Source organism: Gracilinanus agilis, chromosome 3 (assembly GCF_016433145.1).
Source record: "Gracilinanus agilis isolate LMUSP501 chromosome 3, AgileGrace, whole genome shotgun sequence".
In the NCBI taxonomy this organism is placed as follows: Eukaryota; Metazoa; Chordata; class Mammalia; order Didelphimorphia; family Didelphidae; genus Gracilinanus; species Gracilinanus agilis.
Genome location: NC_058132.1, coordinates 444,655,293 through 444,670,533, shown reverse-complemented (window position 1 = coordinate 444,670,533; position 15,241 = coordinate 444,655,293). Strand labels below are relative to the sequence as shown.

Genomic DNA, 15,241 nt, shown 5'->3' with positions numbered 1-15,241 from the left:
ACCACCACTACACTTTCCTTTCTTCTCTCCCCTGGGAGTCTCAGAAACTAGAATGTAATTGTATTCTAAATCAATCAGAAAAAAGAAACATGACATAGAAAGCATTTATTTTCTGCCAGTAGAATATAAAATGAGAGAGCATTCAGAATCTCTAGAGCAATGATCAACATGCAAGGCATCTTGTTATTAAAAACTCTTAAAATGAAGCTAATACTATTGTTGAAAGTGAAAAACAAAAACAACCAACACCAATAGAAACAAAGTTTAATTGAAGTATCAGAACCAGAGAAAGAGACTTGATCTGTATTTTTCCATTTTGGATTTTTCTAATTTATTTCCAACAGAGTGAGGGGCAGGAAGGTATCTATTATTGAGATTGTATAAAAGCAAAATCTTTCACTTGTTATACCTAGATGGAAAGAATATAGGCATAGGGTGGCCAGCAGATACTCTTATTCACTTTCTAAGCTGTTCAGTTCTTCTGGGGGATGTTTTAATGATATTTTCATGCATGCTTCTCTCTCTCCTTGCTCAATTTTGTACAGATAATGTGCTCAATGCTGAAGAGTGGCAGATAAATGTGACCTTGAATATTCGACCATCCACAGGCACTGGTGTCATGTTTGCCTTGGTTTCTGGTGACACTGTTCCTCTTGCATTGTCATTGGTAGACTCCAGCACCTCTGGTTTACAGGTGATTTTACTCTAAATAAACCATAGTACCTCAAAAACATGGGGAGGGCAAAGGAAATTTAATCAAGTAGCTATTTTTATTTTTTTAACTATATTTTCAGCAGACCCAAATATGCAAATGGTTCTCTGATTTCAGTGATATGGGTACATTTTTGACTGATGCGGATTACAATTTGTCCAATTAGTCAACTCAGTAATAAATACCTCTCAAATGAGAGGCATTAGGTTAAGTGGTCTTAAAGTTTCTTTCGGGTTTATTTGCTCTATTAGAAGCAGGGGAGGTTGGCTACTCATGACATCTCTAAATTTATCGAATTCTCATTTTTGACTACCTGAGGATAACTGATTTTGCTTCTACCAAGTCATTAGTAACATAAATAGCATAATTAATTAGCATTTGCTGTGTTCCCACCATTTCCAACAGACTACAGTAAATGCCTAGTTTCCAAATGTATTCAAAGGGAAGACATTCTACATGAGGGTCTGACTCCACTCCTTTAGAAAAGGCCATCAACTAGGAATTTGATCTCATCAAGCTAAATTTCCCACATCTATCACACCTCTGACCATCTATACCTTGAAAATCTGGCATTTTCAAGAGTCTGTCTGATAGAAAAGCAGACTAACTAAAGATAAAGTGAGTAGGGTCGTATTTTTTTGTCATCTCCTCTTAGTTTATTCTGAGGGCAGCTAGATGTTTCTGTCAGGCTTGGAGATGCAAGGTTCTGGGTTCAAATATGACCTCAGACACTTCCTGACAGTGTGATCCTGAGAAATCATTAACTCCAGTTGCCTTGCTCTTACTGCTCTTCTGTATGGTTCCAAGTCAGAACATAGGGGTTTATTTTTTTTTAAATTAAAAAATAAATAAAGATTGTTCTGGTGTAGAAAGGTGGAGAGGATAGTGAATATATATCCTACCTTCTGATCATAAGACACCCAGTTACTGAAATCTATATATGACAAACTAGAATCTACACCTTTATTTACAGATAGGAATAATAAACACTGATATTTATCTGGAAAATTTTTAAAGGACCAAACCATAAATTTCATTTGTATAGGATATGGCCTTGACCAATGCAGATCAGAAATTTAGAATCTCACAGAGTTGCCTGGGAGCACTGAGAGTTTATTGGCAACAGGACTTGAACCTAGTTTTTAAGTTTCTAAGATCAGTTCTTTATCCACTATACCATGCTGCCCTACAAAATTACCTTGTATTTATTTGTTTATATTTTATATATTCTTATGTACATGCTGCTTCTCTCAATAGATTGTAAACTGCTTGAAATCAGGGACAATTCTCCAAGACTCAGCAGAGTCACAGGCACATAGATGGAACAGCTTTTTTAAAAAATGATTTATTGATTAGTTTTACTTAGATTTGCCATTAGCACAAATTTCTGCTGTTTATGAGACATTCCAGTCTCAGTATTATGATTACCCAGTTTTTGTGCTTTAAAAGAGAATTTTGGGGAAAGAAACAGAACAAGTAAAGTAAGTGTGGTCTTTTGAACTGTAAATTATTATACTTTTTACTTCTATAGCCAGTTCCATTTGAAAGGAGATAAATTAATTTAAGAAGGAATGTCTCCAATTTTATGTTGCTATTTGCTTTAGATAGAAAAGAGGTAGTAATTTTGGCCTCCATTTTATCTGAATAATTCTGAGAGGTAGAGCAGGGTGCCAAGGTCTGGATTGAGTAGAAATGAAACTGGAATTTCTTGCTTAAATAGTGAAGATAAAACACCAGCTCCCTGGAGCCAACATGTTTGGCATGGTGTTCAACCCTGTTCTTTAGAACACTAGTCTCAGAGAATAAAAAAAAGTTGCTTAGCTTCTTAAAGATTTAAAGCCTGCCAACTTAGTTTTATGCAGTCCTTTGCTTTTGTTCTTTCTTTTCTTCTTCTCTAAATTTTGAAACTTTCACAAGTCACTGAGATAGGTTTAGGGATGAAAAATAGAGAGAATTAAAACAATTCCTGCTAGTTGCTAACAGCTCATATTCAAGGATCTGATGAAGGACATTTAGGTACTATTCAGACTGTTTCTATTAACAGTTCACTCTGGGCTATAACGAATTATAAGAGTCATGTTTTTGCCTTAGAATCAGTACTGTGCATTGGTTCCAAGGCAGAAAAGCAGTAAGGGGTTGGCAATGGGGGTTAAGTGACTTACCCAGGGTCACACAGCAAGGAAGTGTCCAAGGTCAGATTAGAACCCAGGACTTCCTGTCTTAGATCTGGCTCCATTCACTGAACTACCTAGCCACCCCTAGAAGGCATGTTAAAGTAGATGCTCAAGGTGAAACTGAGTTAAGAGATGCTCAAAATGCTGTCAGCTTTCAGGAAGCACTGGAAATTAGAGAGCTTTGAAAAGAAAAATGTGTATTGTTAAAAGATTTTGGTGAAAAATTACAGCAGTAACTTTATTAATTTACCAAAGATATTTAGACTTAGCTTTTTTCCCCCATGAATTGTTTATATATACTCAACAAATGTAAAGCAATTTTATATTTGGAGAGAGATGGCATACGTATATTGTTATGTTATTTATGTTATTATGTGGTATTATGTCTAACATTTAACAAAATAACATAATATTAACATAATAATAATAACAAAATTAGTGTTAGAAATGGCACAGGTTAACATAACATAATATTAGCCTGTGCCATTTCTAACACTAATTTCATTAACATTAATGAATAACTAACTTTTAAATATATCTCAGTCTTACCATTTTTCTGCATATTCTGCATATTCCCCCATGTGAGATCAATTCACATAGCATATAAAACAGTGCCTCCTACTATACAAATATATATATATATATACATATATATATATGTATTTCATACTAAGTTTCTTAAAAGAATATTTCCTCAAATGACCAATCACATAGGCTACCAACTATGACTGGGAATGGAAATGGATTTTGCAATCAGTGAATTAGAAGTTATTCTGGTACTGAACCAACAGTTTGTAAGAATTATGTCTTTAAACTATATTTTTTTATTAGGGATATAGATAATATATATTGATCCTCTAAACAAACATTCCACATCTCCAGGCCTTTGGTAATGATGATATTATCCTTATAGGGCCAGTGTGCATGTGAAGACCAAAAAAGAAACTAGCAGAAAATCTCCTTTTTATGGCTTTAGTTTTCCTTCTAATGCTCTTTTCATTTTTTTCTACTGGTACCCAAGTCTCAAATATTACTATCTTCATGTAACCTAGAACACACATTGTTACATATTTCTGCTAATTGAAAATTACTTTTTTCTTTCAAAGTCTAACTTAGTTACTACCTCTAGTCTGAAGATTTTTCTGATTTTCTTAGCTGAAAACTGATGCCTCTTCATATTGTCAGGGAGTTTTCTGTGTGAACACTTATTTGCCTTTGTCACATTCTATCTAGTATCATATTTATTTGTATATACATTGCTTCATCCTTGTTGGATTTTAAATTCCTTATGGGTCAGGACTGTGATATTTTCATTTTTGTATGTCTAAGTACCTTGAATGATTTGGTTGAATTGAATGAATTAGCAGATACCAAGTACTGACTTGAGTCTATAGAAACCATTCTAAACTGAAGAACTTGCTACCTCTAGAGGTATTTTTTTATGAATAGGTATTTTATTGTTAAGACATTTTATCACTAACACAAGAAGGAAATTTTATTTTTAAACTTAAAATGTCTGTTATATATACCTCTTCTGTATACATATGATAAAAGTTAAATATACAAACTAAATAAAATTATTATTAATATATGCTTTAAAATGTTTGCTTTGTCTCTCAGGATGTTTTAGTAACTATTGAAAATACCACTGTGTCTCAAATGGAGGCTAAGAAATCGTGTACTCATGAATATTCCACAGTGGAACTCAGAGTCAGCAGAGGCTTGCTGGAGTTAACAAATGGTTTTAATGGAGAAACTATTTACTATGAAGATCTAAAAGCCAAACTTGCCATCTTGGACAGAGCAATGACAGGAAGAATAACTACCTATCTGGGTGGCATTCCAGGTATCTCCTTAAAATTCTAGAATCCCATAGACATCAGAAGTACTGGTTGAATGACAAAGGTTCTGTTCATAAGTATAGAGGTAAGCTATAAATATGCAAAAATTACCTCCTTCACAAGTAGTTGAACAAACTTTACTTGAAGAACTCTGATGATGGAGAACTCACTACCTCTAGAGGTATTTTTTTATTTTGAAGAGTTTTATTCATGAGGAAGTTTTTCCTTGTCTCAAATATTTATCTCTCCAGCTTCCATCCATTGAGATTATTTCTGCTTAATGGAGTCATTCAGAATAAGACTAATCCCTTTTCCATGTGGTAATTCTTTAAATTCTGCTATCTTTTCTCCTCTGCCTTATATTGTAAATACCTCAATTCTTGCCAGTTTGGTTTTAATTCCCTTATTATCCTGGTTACTTTCCTTTGGATGTACTTCAACTTGCTATTAGCTTCTCTTAAATGCAGCACCTAGAAATAGGGAAAATATATAGATGTTGCTTGTGTACAAATAAATGGCAAACTATAAAACTAATTAGGCAGGGCAGCTGGGTAGCTCAGTGGAGTGAGAGTCAGGCCCAGAGACAGGAGGTCCTAGGTTCAAACCCGGCCTCAGCCACTTCCCAGCTGTGTGACCCTGGGCAAGTCACTTGACCCCCATTGCCCACCCTTACCAATCTTCCACCTATCAGACAATACACCGAAGTACAAGGGTTTATAAAAAAAACTAATTAGGCAATGGATTGATTATGATTTTATAAACTGATTTTGATACTCTACTTGCTGTGTTTGCAAAGTATCTTCTGTTTATATTAGTGAAGTGAAGCTCATAAGTGAACTTCCCTTCAGGGCCAGGTACAAGGTCTCTAAAGAGACTCTTGTTATAGAAAAATAAACTATTGAGAGTATATAAGGATAAAAAGTATTTCTAATTCTAAGGGATTTTAACTCCACCCAAATAAAACTCCCTGGTTTTACAAGGAACTGCTTCTCCTGTGGCCACAGGCTACACTGATCCTTCCTGATATGATTAACCCAAATTTTTACTATTCTAAATAAACTAACACCATTATCCTTATAATTCTTAACTTTACCTCCAAGTTATAAAAATAACAAAGACTAGCTGGCTGAGTCTCAGTAAGAATCAAGTTAGGGCTCTGAGTCTTAGCTGACTCAGAGTTCAAACTGAAGCCCAGGTTTTTCTTTGGTCTTCTCAGAGTTAAAACAATCTATAAAACAGTAATAGATAGTCAATAGTGTTTCCCAAGTTGGAAAAAGAAAACACTAAGCTCCTTCATGTCTTTCCCTCCTTTCCTTCTACGAGAGAGAGAGAGAGAGAGAGAGAGAGAGAGAGAGAGAGAGAGAGAGAGAAGGAAAGAGAGAGAGAGAAAGACAGAAAGAGAGAGAGGAAAGAAGTCGCCTCCTCCAAGCCCCCAGAGAGAGTATCTGTGAGTGACTCTGCCAACTTCTAGAGACTAACTGCCCTACCCAGAGAGAGTAACTGTCACAGAAAAACCATTAAACTATCAACATTTGAAATTGACACTCTGTCATGAGCTTCAAACTACAATTCTTTCTCAAGCCAGCTTCTCTACTTCTTATCTCTAAACTAATATAAGAAGACTTATTTTCCAATATTATCCTTATACCTGACAGCACCTGACCAGGATAGAATACAGATAGATTCATTTCCCTCATTCTAAACTCTATATCTTTAAAAAATAATCTAAGGTCACAACTTTTTTTGACTGCAATGTCAAATTACTGATTCATATTGTGCATATAGCCTACTAAAACTTTAAAAAAATGTGCACATAAACACAATCTGTATTTGTGCAATTGATAGTCTAAGCTCAAATGTAGGATTTTATATTTATTCATATTAATTTCATCTTATTGTATTTTCCTCTTGTTCTAACATACTCAGAACTTTTTGGATTCTGGTTCTGTCATCTAACATGCTGTGTCCCTCTCGTCATGTCACCTGCAAATTGAGTAGGCATGCTAACTATATCTTCATCCAAGCCAGTGGGAGAACTGTTGCACAGAACAGGTGCATGGACAAAACTCTGCGATTTTCCCCTAAAAGCCTCTCCCTAGTTTGAACACCATCTATTTATCATCACTTTTTCTTTGGGTGGGGGATTCAACAAATTCCAAATCCATCTAATCATACTATTGCCCAGCTCTCAGTTTTTATCAAATCTATAGGGATAACATGAGACTTTGTCAAATACCTTGCTGAACTCCAAGTTTAATGTGTTTATGGAATTTTCATGATCTGTCAATTAGGTAATCCTGTCAAAAGGATATTCATGATGTTAATCTTGCATCACTTTTTCTGGATAATCCTCTGTTGTTTTATACAATCATTGCTTCCCTTTCTAAGTGCTCACTGATACTGTCTAGAATTTTTCAGGGAATGAATGTTGTAAAAGCATTTGTTCATTTCTAGTCCTGAAATACATCTCTGACTCACAGTGATTTCTCAGAGCTCACATACAGTGATTCAGAAATCATATCCACCAGTTTTTCAGTCTAATTCTTCTGAGCCTGGTGACTTTAACATAATCTTTCTTCAAATAACTTCCTCTATAGAATCTTGGATCATTGAATCCTACCTATCATTTTTCTGAACGGTTTGAAACCTGTTCTCCCCAAATCTAGGATAAAGTTACCTTTCATTTTATTTTTTTTTGAAATTTTGTTTTTTAGAAAAAATTTTCATGGTTACATGTTTCATGTTCTTACTCTCCCCTCTACCCCCCCAAACCACTCCCCCCCCCATAGCTGATGCACATTTCCACTGGTTTTTACATGTCATTGATCAAGACCTATTTCCATATTATTGATAGTTGCACTGGGGTGGTTGTTTAGATAAACTTACCTTTTAAAAATTTTGAAATATATTTTTGGTCAAATTTGATATAATTTTCAATATAACCTTTTGGCAAAGAGCTATAGAGAAGAATATAAAGAAGAGCAAAATTACAAATCCTATTATTTGTTTTTCTTCCCTTTCTATTAATATGTCATTGGTAGATTTTTCAGTGTATTTTTTCATTCTTTTGACTTCGGTTGATTCTTGAAATTTCATGGAGTCATTAGCTTACACTTGCCTAATTCTAATTTTTAAGGTATAATTTTCTTGAGTGAACTTTTCCATTTGCCAATTCTACTTTGTAAAATTTTCTTTTCCTCAGTGCATATTGAGGCTCTTTTTTCCAAAGGGCCAATTCTCTCAATAATTTTTTCTCTTCAGTGCACATTTTAGTATATCTTTTTCCATTTGACCAATTCTTCTTTTTATTTTTGTGCCTCTTTTATCAGATGGCCTCTTCAGTTTTTTAAGGATTCATTTCTTCAGTATTTTTTGTGACTCTTTTTTCATGATTTTCCTCTACCACTCTCATTTCTTTTCCCATTTTTCTCCTATCTCTCTTATTTGGTTTTTAAAATTGTTTTTTAATTCCTCCATTAATTCTTTGGGGACTTGAGAGAAATTTCTGTTTTTCTCGGAGGCTTTGAATGCAGCAATATTGGTTTTGTTGTTGTCTTCTGAGTTTGAGTCTACCCTGTCACCAAAATAACATTCTATGTTGAGTTTCTTTTTTTGTTGTTTTCTCTTTCTGTCCTTTTCTTTAATTAAAAAAAAAACTATTAAAGTTGGGCTCTATAACTGTGGTGAAAGGAGCACAATTCCAAGCTTTAGGCTCTGGGCATCTAACTGCTTTCAGTTATTCCAAAGTGGTATGATGTAAGGAGAGGTGTGTTTAATACTCCTTTCACTGTACTCTGGCCTGTGAGTAACCCCAAGCACTTTTTTACCCCTGGGAACTGTGAGCAGGGTCTTCTGTTCCCCTGTGGCTACAAGGGTTGGTGTCTGCAGGTGTTTCTCCATACTCTGTGACTGTGGCTGGATTCTGCATATGGGCAATGAGATAAGAGTCTTGTACCCAGAGTCCCAGAGTCAGCAAAGGGATCCCTGTGATCTCCTTCTGAGCAGTTGTTCCCATCCCCCCAACCCCTTACCATCTGTGGCTTAAGTTCCAGAAACTTTGGCTGCTGCTTCAGCTGCACCCAAGGTTTGTTACCTTAGTGAAACTAGGCCTGGCACGCTGTGTTCCACCTCCATTCCGAGCATCAGGCCCATGATGGCTTTCTAAGTTGTTTTGGGCTGAAAAATTACTTTGTTCTGTCTTTTTGTTGGGTATGCTGTTTCATAATTTATTTTGAGGTATTATATCCTTGCTTTTGGAAGGATAATTTGGTAGAAATTAGATGGGTTCCTATGCCTTCTCCTCCATCTTGGCTTTATCCCAATATATATATATATATATATGGTTGTTTCTCTTAGCATCCTGACATTCAACTAGATCTGTGCCACGTTTCTGTTTTCTGTGGCTACAGAAGAACATGACTTTTGAAAATCTCATTTGGTCAAGTAGACTTCTCTTTATAGGCTTCTTTAAATAGTGACTTTTAATTTTATCATCAGGATGACTGTATTATCAGAATTTTATTCTTAAAGATAATTTTATCACACTCAAAAAACCCCCTTACTTTCTGTCTTAAATCCTAAGACAGAAGAGCAGCAAGGGCTAGGCAACCAGGGTTAAGTGACTTGCTCGGGGTCACAAATTCTGTCATTCTTGAACTGACTTCATCTACAGAATATTGGATCATGAAATCCTACCTATCATTTCTCTGAACTGTTTGGAATTTGTTCTCCTCAAATACTAACTTTTTCTTTAATTTTGAAATAGGTTTTTGGGATAATTTGATATTATTTTCAATATACCTTTTTGGCAAAGAGCTGTAGAGAAGAATAGAAAGGAGGACAAAAGTATAAATTCTATCATCCTTTTTCCTTGCCTTTCTGTTATGTCACTGATAGATTTTTCAGTGTATTTGATTTTTTTCATGATTCCATGACTAAACACATTTAACAGTTTTGGCTAAACTATATAAAAATATTTTCTTTTTTCTTTTTTTTTTGTAGGAATGATTTAATTGGTTTGGTTGTAAACTAATATTTGGTAACCTGATACTCATTCAATGGTATTTTAACAGTTAAAATTCATACTCCAAAACACAAAGTTCCAAGTATAATCGATTTATTAGTAAAACATAAATTTACCAGTAAACAGAATCTCAATTTCACCAGCAAAACTAAGACCCTGAATGATGGGTACAACTCTTTTTCATAGTTTTGGGAAGTATAGAAAACAGGAAAGCTTGCATCATAGAGGAAGCAACTAGGTGGCACAATGGATAGAGTGCTGGGTCTGAAGTCAGAAAGACTCATCTTCCCAAGTTCAACTCTGGCCTCAGACACTTATTAGCTGTATGACCCCGGGCAACTCTCTTAACCCAGTATGCCTTAGTTTCTCATCTGTAAAATGAGTTGGAGAAGGAGATGGCAAACCACTCCAGTATCTGCCAAGAAAACACAAACAGGGTCACAAAGAGTCAGACATAACTGAAACAACTGAATAGCATCAAAGATGGAAGAAAATATGATTGGATAAAAATTAGGAATGAGGACCAACAACCAACAACAACAACCTGACTAAGAAATGTTCATTATTTGAGTCAGTTGCATCTGAAACAACAGAGAAAGCAAATCAGAAATTTTTGGATAACAAATTAGTTCCTCAAAAGTTAATTTGGTGGTGTGAAGATATCAGACTCCCTGTTGTCCATCTGCCTCTTTCAAGGGTAACAAATTTCCTTGACTCAAGAACAGAGCAGTGATTAACAGGAGAAATGGATTTCTTAACTTATTACAGGCCAGCTATATTTCTGAATAAGTTCAGTGAAAAAAAGTCATGATTTAGGCAGTTAAATCAATTAACTAAACAGAATCAATTAAAAAAGACAGAGTCAATCTGATTATTTTAATTCTCCCTTTTGATTAGGGAGAGATGTGTTCATAGATTAGCTATCTCTAGGCTAATTCTATATGATTATTTTTTTTAACAAGCATTATTAACAGCATGTTAACAATGACATTAGTTTTTCTAATATGACTTTAGAAAAGGTTTTAACACAACAACTGATAGAAAGTCTAAAAAAGGATTATAAGGCAGAGGGTAATAAGTGCCCATTTGCCAGGGATGGCTTACATGCTTACCATGTCAAGTATTTCTCAAAGCTGGAAGGAAGAGATAAACCACTGGATGACACAATCAAGATCCAAAAGAATCTTGACAGACCTGACCACTGGACTGAATATGAACTCCACAAATATAAGATAGGGAAGATTTGGACAGATAGCAGTTGCCTGAAAATTTTTTTTATTATTTTATTGGGTCTCATGGTCCATGAATATCAATTTTGGGTAAGCAATCTGTGATTGTGATTTTATGTAAAAATATCCTATTGTGTAAGCTCTTCCTAAGGATTAAGATCATCAACTCATCAATTCAGTCTTATAAAGTTACCTGGGGCCATGAGAGGCACTGATTTGCCTTTGTTCAAAAGATAATATGAGTCCAAATCAGGACTTAAACCCAGATCTTTCTGACTTCAAGATTGGACCCAACCACCCTGATCCATAATTACATAAATAATATTGAGATCTACTAATATGAGCTTCAGATTTGCTGTACAACATCTAGGAAGTATTGGGTAAAAGAAACAAAGCAAAGAGGTACTGGGATATTGGAAATGCTGAGTGCTTAGGCTAGAGAATAAGACACTCTATTCCTCTCTTATAGGTATTCTTTCTAGCTATCCCCCATGCCTAGAACCTCTCCTACTTCCACTCTACCTACTGCCTTCTTTTAAGTTCCAAGGAAATCTCACCTATAGAAAGCTTTCCCCAACCCCTCTTAAATCTAGTACTTTCCTTCTTAGTTAGTTCCTGTTTATGCTGGATATAGCTTGTTTTATATGTATTGGTTTGCATGTTTTCTCCCCCATTAAATCATAAGCTCCTTGAAAGCAGAGATTATTTGCCTCTTTTTGTATCTTCAGCATTTAGAACAGTCTCCTGGCATATAGTAGATACATAATAAATATTTGTCAATTCATGTTTGGCAGATTTGTGTTTGGTATAGGTCAGATATGAATATATGTCAGTTATATAAATGATATATGAAAAACAGGCCATGAATGTTTTTTTTAACCCTTAACTTCTGTGTATTAGCTCCTAGGTGGAAGAGTGGTAAGGGTGGGCAATGGGGGTCAAGTGACTTGCCCAGGGTCACACAGCTGGTAAGTGTTTGAGGCCGGCTTTGAACCTAGGACATCCCGTCTCTAGGCCTGACTCTCAATCCACTGAGCTACCCAGCTGCCCCTCCATGAATGGTTTTAGTTACTTAAAGATTAGAAGAGTTAAAGATGACTCTGACATCCTTTGAAATGCTAGCAATTGTATAATGATCAGGAAATTTGACAATGAGAAGGTTTAGGAGGAAATAAATAGGAGCCATGTTTTTCTTATTTAAATTCAATATGTCCTTTAGGCCAAGAAATTTAATAGGAAAATGTGGAGTTTCTCTACTTTGTTGGAGGTCACATGGAATATTCAAACTAGATGTTGGTGGTTTTGGCTTGTCATTCATTTTTTAAGAGGACCAATGATGTCAGTCAATGACATCAGTCTTGAATTGTGCATGAATTGGATTTAAGTGAGGCAGAGTTGCACAAAGTTATCAGCCTCACTTTCTCTCCCAGTCATCAAAAGTCCATTGGCAAGACAATATTCAGGACAATTGGCAATGACCCTGGGATAAGTGGATGATCTTGGCTTCTTTGATGTCTGACCAAGGTCAAAGCATTTCATAGAGCCTGCTTCGGCTGCCTTCATAGCTACTGGAGAAAATTATTCTCATCTACCCATTCAACCAGGAGAAATTTTTACATACTTGATGTAGACACTCCCCTATCTCACATGCCAAGGTCTGTTGGTTACCCTCAACTTAGCTTAGCCCATCTCCTTACATGGTTTTACCAGGGTGTGACTGCTATGCATGCTATAGCTCTTTGGAGCCACAGGTGAGAGTTGTAATAATAAAAGGAGCCAGTAATGGATGTTTGTATTAGGGAGGGAGAGAGAGAGAGACAGAGAGAGACAGAGAGAGAGAGAGAGAGAGACAGAGAGAGACAGAGAGAGACAGAGAGAGACAGAGAGAGACAGAGAGAGACAGAGAGAGACAGAGACAGAGACAGAGAGACAGACAGAGAGAGACAGAGAGAGAGAGACAGAGAGTCTGTGTGGTGATTCTCTCCTTTAGCACTCTCCTGGGCCTGAATATACACTGGGAGACTTTAAAGGAGTGTCACCCCAAAACTGGGTGACCTAGGTGGTCGTGCCACCCCTCAAGAGTTGGGGGCAACACTTTCCTACAAGAGGAGGTATGTGGTACCCCAATCTGATCCTGAACAAGGACAGGGTTCACTCAAACCTCCCCCGAGGTCAGTTATTTTCACAGAGGGTGGTCTGCCTCAAAGATGAAGGCAGCCAGAACAAGCTGTGATTCCCCTCTCCCTTACTGTTTCTCAGGTACACTGGAATGCTATCTGACTGTTAAATGGCTTTTATTATTCACAAACCAGGGATTGAGGAAAGGGGTGAAGGGCAGAGGGATTTGGGGGTGCCCTCTTCATTATTCCTATGGAGTCTGTTACTTAGGTAGGAACCTCAGTGGTTCCAACTCCTAAGCTTCCCCCCCCCCCCACTTTCCCTTTCTATTTCTATTTCTATTTTCTATTTCTATCCTTTCCTATAATTGTAAACTTTGACTGAAAAGGGTCTCTCAGCAAGGTTGGGCAATGGGTGAAGGAAACTAAGATATTTCTCCCAATGGAGTCCAAAATCCTAGCTGACTAGATGGTTGTAGTCTTGAAGGATTGAGTTGTGATGAAATGGCTTTTATCAGGAATCAGGGTTTCAATTTCCAAGAGAAAGATCCTCAGGAATCCCTCCGGACTGATCAGAGCTAGGTTTTCTCCCTTCTCACTCCTCCCAGCCCTCAGCCCAAAGACCTCTCTTCTCCCTCCTCCTCGAAGAAATTCCCCAGAATCCTTGCTGGTCTCAACTATCAGCAACTGCCAGCAACTTCCTTCTCCCCCTTTGGTTCCATCTCCTTTGCACAAAATCCTGTCCTTACAGTTGAATGCTAGGTGGATGAAGGAAAGGGGGATGATCAGCCCTGAAAAGGGATTAGCAAGTCCTCATACTAGAGATACTAGTCTTTCCTGAATATCCCATACTTGATTAATTGATTGTCTATCTCCCCACTTTTAAAGAATTTATTTGGTAGGAAAGAAAATCCTAGAGAAACACATGTTGCTTGTCTAGTCTAATCATATCCATCAGGTTATTTTGATGTGTAGGGATAGAGAAAATAATGTTTATGTAATTAATGAATACATTTTATTAACTGATTTGGAAGTGAAAAGTTTGACTACTTTCAATAATTTGGAAAATAAATATGATGTACAGGTCATAATGATTTAATATTTTGTTTGTGCAGATGTTCCAATCAATGCTTCACTGGTGAATGTCTTTTACAATGGCTGCATGGATGTGAAAATTAATGGCAGAGAGCTGGATCTGGATGAAGCTGTCTCCAAACAGAATGATATCAGATCTCACTCGTGTCCAACAGTTTCAAAAAACCCAAGCACTTTCTAAAACCCCTTTCCTCTGCAAGATATGATTTTTCCCCTATGTGTGACTCAAGTTGCAAAGAAAGTATGAACAGTATTACTTGTAATGAGCAGGGGGGTGGGATTATTTTCAAAACACTTTGACCCTTCAGGGGTAGCATATCCTTTATGGAAAAAGAATACTGTTTTGATACAAATCACATTTTAAAAATTCTTACCTCTTGTTGCCATTAAGAATTTAAAATAATGAAATGCAAAGAATTTTTTTAACTTTAGCTTTTGCTATCTTGTGTGTTGTCTGTTTTACTTTTCTGTTTGAAAAAAAAGTCAAATTTACTTTTTATTTTCATTAAGTAGTCTTATGTTGGGGTATTTGGATTTTCCATATGACAGGTGAAATATTAGTTTCTTTTTTCATGTTATATGAAAAAAAATAAAAGTGAACAACAGCACTGAAATGTAACTGCATTTCATTGGTCAATCATATTTGTTTCCCTACTGTTTGCAAGATAGAAGATAGCTTATAAATATGATTGAGTTAGTGAGGCAAGACCTGACACAAAATATTTTCCCAAGTGATCTGCCAAAGTTCTACTTTTCTGACTTAGAATCCTCACCAAGCATATCTGTTACCTAGGAGTAGTCCTCTTTCCTATTATTTGCAGATTAGAAAGTTTAATCACCAGGTGGTACTACTAGTCACTAACCTGATTCTGTTCCACAAGATGATACTTTATTTACTTTAGTGCTGTGTGTAATTAGAATCTGCTCCCCAAAACTCCAGTTCCCAGCATTCTATGTTCCTTCTCATATTACATGCTAACATAGGGAAGATATAAGTTTTATGTAGCCCTGCCTCTCTCTCTCTTTTCCTTGATCGCACAGAAGCAAGCT

The 15,241-nt window shown here is 36.2% G+C and overlaps 1 protein-coding gene across 1 annotated transcript in view; it reads left to right on the top strand.

Annotated features, from left to right (window-relative positions):
* Nucleotides 1-14,799, top strand: part of PROS1 (protein S) — a 112,785-nt gene extending 97,986 nt beyond the window's left edge. The window contains exons 13-15 of the mRNA XM_044670331.1: nt 546-694; nt 4,507-4,732; nt 14,212-14,799. Of these exons, the coding sequence (XP_044526266.1) occupies nt 546-694; nt 4,507-4,732; nt 14,212-14,372 (536 nt within the window). The 3' untranslated portion in view covers nt 14,373-14,799. The remainder of the gene's footprint in view (nt 1-545; nt 695-4,506; nt 4,733-14,211) is intronic.
* Nucleotides 14,800-15,241: the final 442 nt, after the last annotated feature.